The sequence below is a fragment of the Quercus suber genome, unplaced genomic scaffold, assembly GCF_002906115.3.
Source record: "Quercus suber isolate HL8 unplaced genomic scaffold, Cork oak 2.0 scaffold_460, whole genome shotgun sequence".
Lineage (NCBI taxonomy): Eukaryota > Viridiplantae > Streptophyta > Magnoliopsida > Fagales > Fagaceae > Quercus > Quercus suber.
In genome coordinates, this window is record NW_027069911.1 from 189141 (window position 1) to 195777 (window position 6637).

General features: G+C 33.7%; 1 protein-coding gene across 1 annotated transcript; it reads right to left on the minus strand.

Moving 5' to 3' along the window:
• Window positions 1-3790: 3790 nt before the first annotated feature.
• LOC112025383 (tetrahydroberberine oxidase) lies at window positions 3791-5571 on the minus strand. Its single transcript, XM_024058053.2, has one exon. It carries the CDS (start codon window positions 5533-5535, stop codon window positions 3952-3954), a length of 1584 nt encoding a protein of 527 aa, XP_023913821.2. The 5' UTR covers window positions 5536-5571; the 3' UTR covers window positions 3791-3951.
• Window positions 5572-6637: the final 1066 nt, after the last annotated feature.

Here is a 6637-nt window from a genome sequence, read left to right on the forward strand (position 1 = left end):
ATGTGGGTCCACATATACATTTTTATATGCCTATGAGTCCGCGACAATTCAATGAATAACATTGCCATGAATAACAATTGATCGCGCCATATGCATATACTCGTATACGTTTTTTTTATTTTTTATTTTTTTTATGAACACGTATACGATAATGGCATCAGCAACAGTTATTGAATGAAATTCAACAACCGTGCCTAATTGTCAACTATATCCATAATACAATTACTATCAAGGCACGGCACCATTAAAAGCATGAATATAATAAGCAAAACGTAATGCTCAGACTTGATTTATATTCCAGTTTTAAAGAGTCTAAGCGGTGCAAAAACGTCCAAGCGGTCCATCTTTGACCATGAGAATCACGGATCAAGATTGTACCCATATATATATAAATATATATATATATATATATACACACACATATATGCCTAGTCAATATCTGACACATCAATTAATGTATCACACATATCAATCTCAGCACTTAGGTTTATTGAACGATAATTTTCAAACAAAAATATGCAGAAAAATTACTGTAAAATTTTGAAACATAAAAAAATGGTTTTCTTTAATTCTAAAATTCAATCACATGTTATACAAACACAAGTATGATATCATGGACCTAGCTCTGATACCAATTATTAGAAAAATTGGTTTTTCATCTCATACAAAACCCATAGCGGAAGTAACATAAGAATCTACTTTACTCATGATAGATAACATGTAATCTTGAATTCTAAAACAAAGAAAAGAAAACGTACCTTGGTGTAGTAAAATTCAAAAACAAGACTTGAGAATACCTTTAATCTTCATCCTAATTCCACATGGTGCCCAAGATGAGTGATTTCTCAATCAATTCTTGTGTACATTGATTTTCCTTTGGAAAAGTGTATTTCCAAGATCCTGTAGAGAAAAACTGTTTTCTTTTCCTTTTTAATCATACGTACGTTTTAATTGCTTTGGCAACTACTTTATTTAATAACTTTTATTAAATAAATAACTGATTATCTAATTGGGTTAGCCTTTTGGGCTAGCCCAATTGGGCTTAAGTGTGTGACTTGGAATGAGGCCAAAGGGACTAATAAGGCTCTAACTCCAATGAGCCTCAGACTTATATGTCAACTCTTGACAAGCCTAAAATTACCATTAATTATATAACAAGTACTACTATAGAAATATAATTGTATTCTAGACCTTATTAATAAATTATTTTCCAAAACTCTAGTAAGATATCATTTGACCTCTCTGTGAAATATCCATAGTGAACAAAGTCATAATAAACTGTCACTTTGTAAACAACTATTTTATTCTTTGAGTACCCAGTTTAGTATTTTAGTTATTTATATTTAGGCGTAAATGCACTTTTAGTCCCTACATTTTGACGTTTTTCCATTTTAGTCCCTACATTTTATTTTTTCAACTTTTAGTCCCTAAAACCAATTTACGCGTTCCATTTTAGTCCTTTCCGTCAGTCAACCGACGGAAATAGCTGAGGTGGCAGCCGGAGCAATTAAAATATTATAAAAATGTCATGTCACCCATGACACATCAGCATATAAATTTAAAAAATTAATTTATTAATTTTAACTAAATAATAAAAATAAAAACAGAATTAAACCCAGCAACCAAGATTGTTCTTCATGTTCTTCAGATTGCTCTTCATATTCTTCCCAAATCAAACCCAGCAACCAAGAACTCAAACCCATCACAAGAACACAAACCCAGCAACCCAAGAACTCAAACCCAGATCACTAGGACATAAATGAAAACAAGAAGAAAAAACCCAAACTTAACACCTTAGAGATCGTCAAACCCAGCACCATCAGATCTACCACAAATCAAGTTCATCGAATTCTTCATGTTCTTCCCCAAATTCTAACACAATCAACACTGAGTTCTGAACAAATCAAACCCATAAACCAAGTTAAAAAACCAACCCAGATTAAACCCAGATCAAGACAATCAAACAAATCCAGATCAACACAATCAAACCCAAACCAACACAACCAAACCCAGATCCGACCATCAATGACCAACACAATCAAGCCACCCACACCCCACCGATCAGTCTAACAAACCCACGCCCAAGACGGTGGCCGAGATCGGCGAGCTCCATTGTGGCCAAGACCGGGACGAAGGCCGAGACCGGCAAGCTCCATTATGGCCGAGACGGAGGCCGAGACCAGAACGGAGGCCGAGATCGAGACCAGGACGGAGGCTGGAGCGGAGACCAGGGTCAAGACCGAGACCTTCCTCTAGATCTGCTCCAAACCGCCGGCCCTTTCCTCTAGATTTGCTCCAAACCGTCGGCCCCTTCCTCAAATCTGCTCCAAACCGCCGACACCTTCCTCAGATCTGCTCCAAACCACCAACCCCCTTCCTCTAGATTTGCTCCAAACCTCATCTCATCTCATTCTCTCCCTCTCTCTAAACTCTTTTTTTTTTTGGCAGAGCTCTCTCTAAAATCAGAGCATGATTTTAGAGTGAGCTCACTTAAAGAATAGTAAATACACTTAAAGTCAAAATGATCTAATGATAAATTTTTGTTTGAGTTGGTTGAGACGAGAGAATAGAGTTTGAGTTTGATATGATTTTTTAAATTCGGTTTTAATTCTATGAATTTTAGTTTTTAATTCTGTTTTTATTTTTATTATTTAGTTAAAATTAATAATTTATTTTTTAAATTTATATGCTGATGTGTCATGGGTGACATGGCATTTTTATAATATTTTAATTGCTCCGGCTGCCACCTCAGCTATTTCCGTCGGTTGACTAACGAAAAGACTAAAATGGAACGCGTAAATTGGTTTTAGGGACTAAAAGTAGAAAAAATAAAATGTAGGGACTAAAATGGAAAAACGTCAAAATTTAGGGACTAAAAGTGCATTTACGCCTTTATATTTATGAAATTTAATTTCATAAAAATATGAACTTAATAACTAGTTACTAAAGTAGCCGACCCTGAATAACTAGTTCCCATTAAACTTATCTCAATCGGATATTTCATGTCTATATAGAAAGAGATTATGGATTACATCTTGAGAATATGTGTTTCCTCAATACTGCGTATAGTTACCCAACATACTGAGGTTTTAATTGTTAAACTAGATCTCACTCCCGATATATCAAAGTAACCTATATTTCATCATCGGGTTCATTATCCTCTTAGGATTGAGAGTTTATGAAATTAGAAGTTGTAAGATTAATTATTCAGATGACAGTTGTTAATTGAATAATTAATCTCACAGCAGTCCAATTCAATATGTCTTACACACTTAAGACATATCAACACATCAACTAAAAGTCTCCACTTCTATAATCAAGACAAACCATCTTAGTTGATGCGTTATAGTCTTCGTAGATAAAATTTTCAATTTTATTACTGACTACGAACTATGTTTTGAGTTTACAAGGAATTTGTGATTTATATCTTTTGTAAATAAATCACATAAATCACATACAATGCATCTCAAGAACTATGATAATGTCCCATTAGTTCATTTATAAATAGTCGCATATAATTAAACAGTTTAATTATTTATAACATACCAATGAATTGGATTTTAGAGCGCAAATCCTAACAACAATTAGGGCTAACCTTTTGATTCAAACAAATGAACTTCCCAAAGAACCGCTTCAATCGGCTAGGTTTCAACAAACAGTTTTGTAGATCCATTTAGCTAGGTTCTAAACTTAAACCAATTTATAGAGAATAAATTTATCATAAGATGTAAGAGATTTAAATTTCAGGATCGACATTTACAATCCCAATTTTTAATTTGAGATTCACATATCCCATGGAAGACTTTAACTACGTTTAATAGAGGGACTAAAACAAAAGGAGAGAAATAAACTTTATTCTGAGTACAATATTTTCCATTCAAAAATAAAATAAAATAGAAAAAGAGTGCAATCTTTGCAAAATAAGTATCCCAAATTAGTTCTCTTCATCCACTACTCTGAAAGAGGCGGGATGCTTTGTTCATTCCTAAAGAAATTAGTGGGATCAAATACAGTCTTCACATGCACCAGCCTTTTGAAGTTGTTCTTAAAATATTTAGTACCCCATATGCTTGCCTGTCTATAACTTGTGTTGCCTTCATTATTTTTACCTATGTCAAGGTCTCTATAATTTATATATGCTTCTCTTGGAGACTTGGAAACATAGGGAGCCATATAAGCATAAAGCCTTCGAATCCAACTTACACGACTTTCAGTTGCTGCAGTCCCTTCTTCTGACCAATACACCAAGTATTGGATTTTGTAGATATTGCCAGCTCTATGTGGAAAAGGAATCGTCGACTCCGAAATTTCACTCATTTTTCCCCCATATGGATTCAGGATTAATACAGCTGACTCTGCCTCTTTTTCATAAAATCTTTGCCAAATCCCCTCCAACCCAGATTCAGGAATGGGATTCTTCACATAGTCGGATTTTGCTTTATAAGAGATAACTGTCAGAGTCCTATTTAGCAAAACATCTAAGGATTGACCACTTGGGAATCCAGCAAAGTAAAGGATAGATTGAATCCAACTCATTTCTTTACAATCTTCACTCACCAAACCCAGCTCAGGGAAGCTCTCTTGCATCAATGGAAGGAGCTTATCCTTTCCTCCTAGGTACAAGGAATTGAACGAAGCTTGTACCGTCCTGTTCCCTTTTTGGCTTGAACTTACACCTGTTAAGATTACACGAATGAAAAGGTCTGTATCAAACTTGTCTGCAATATACTGCCACCGATGAAGTATTTTGGTTGCATTTTGTTCCAAGTTCTTATTGACTGTGAACACAGTCACAGTTGATGGAACAGAAACCAGCTTGATTTTCCATGCAACAATGACTCCAAAGCTAGCCCCACCTCCTCCTCGGACGGCCCAAAACAGATCTTCTCCCATTGATTTCCTGTCAAGGAATCTACCCTTAACATCAATCAAATGTGCATCAATAACATTATCTGCAGCAAGGCCATATTTTCGCAACATTGTGCCATACCCTCCCCCACTGAAGTGTCCACCAGCACCTATTGTAGTGCAAACTCCAGCTGGAAATCCAAGAGTTTTACTTTGCTCAGCAATCTCATAGTATAATTCACCCAGGGTTGCACCAGATTGAACCCAGGCAAAGCTATTTTCTACATCAACAGAGATGTTTCGAAGATTAATCATATCAAGTATGACAAAGGGTACACGAGAAACATAAGAAAGACCCTCATAATCATGTCCACCACTCCTAACTCTTACTTGCATCCCATGTTTTTGCGAACAACTAAGTGTTTCTTGAATTTGTGAAACACCCAATGGTGTAACAATGACTTGAGGTTTCGGGGTGGAAGGTGTTGAGAATCTGGTGTTTCTGATGGAGGATTTCAATACAGATGAATATAAGGAGTTGGAGGGGGTATAAATGACTTTAGAAATACTGTCATTTCTGGAATGAAGGATCAGGCACTGAAGAAAGTTTTCATGAGTATAAGCAGAAGTTGCCAATAAAAATGGGACAAGAAGAGCAAACACAAATAAAGAAACTGATAACTTCATTTTTTCTTTTTCTTTTTCTTTTTTCTTTTTTCTGTGTGTGGCGATTAGAACTGGATTAGAGCTTCCTTATTTATAGTGTTTTAGTAGCGTGATGAGCATTCCAACTTAAAGATTTGAAGTAATCTTCTCAATAAAATAAAATCGAAGTGTCAAGTTGGAAACCCAACTTGCCTGGCAGCTGACCCTAGAACTTTGACCATCCATTATTTTTCTTCATTAAAGTTTTAGGATCGCATTTGAGATGGTTTTTGTGATCTATTTGATCAATTAGCCAATTTTACTATTATGAAAATTTATTTGCATCAACAGGAAAAAAAAAAGTCTTCCTAAAAGAAAGTCAGATAAAAATCCATTTATTACGAAAGTTTACCTCTATCTGCCTTCCATTCAATCTTAACCTTAATTTTTTTTCGATGAAATCTTACCCTTAATTTAGATTAAAGAGAGATCCTAATCTATATCATATAATAAAAGTTGGGCTTAGAATTCATAATTGTGCAAAGTGACTTCATCAAATTACAGAAATTTTGTTAGATTTAATACATACATACATACATATATATATATATATATATATTCAATATTATGAAAATTTATTTGCATCAACAGGAAAAAAAAAAGTCTTCCTAAAAGAAAGTCAGATAAAAATCCATTTATTACGAAAGTTTACCTCTATCTGCCTTCCATTCAATCTTAACCTTAATTTTTTTTCGATGAAATCTTACCCTTAATTTAGATTAAAGAGAGATCCTAATCTATATCATATAATAAAAGTTGGGCTTAGAATTCATAATTGTGCAAAGTGACTTCATCAAATTACAGAAATTTTGTTAGATTTAATACATACATACATACATATATATATATATATATATATTCAACTTATCTTCTTCTCATATAATTTCTAAATTGATTAAAAATAATAATAATTCAATTACAATCCAAATTCATTATTTATTTATCTATAATTTCTAAGTTACTAAAAATCTGAATATTATAACCCAAATTCTTCAATGTTGAATTTCTTATTATAAAAAAAGTATGTTTAATAAGAGTCCTATCATACTTGTGTACTATAAAACTGAAAATTTTAACTTTTTTT

What these genes read in the sequence shown, in the direction of transcription:
- LOC112025383 (XM_024058053.2), bottom strand. Translation starts at nt 5,535, where the DNA reads ATGAAGTTATCAGTTTCTTTATTTGTGTTTGCTCTTCTTGTCCCATTT.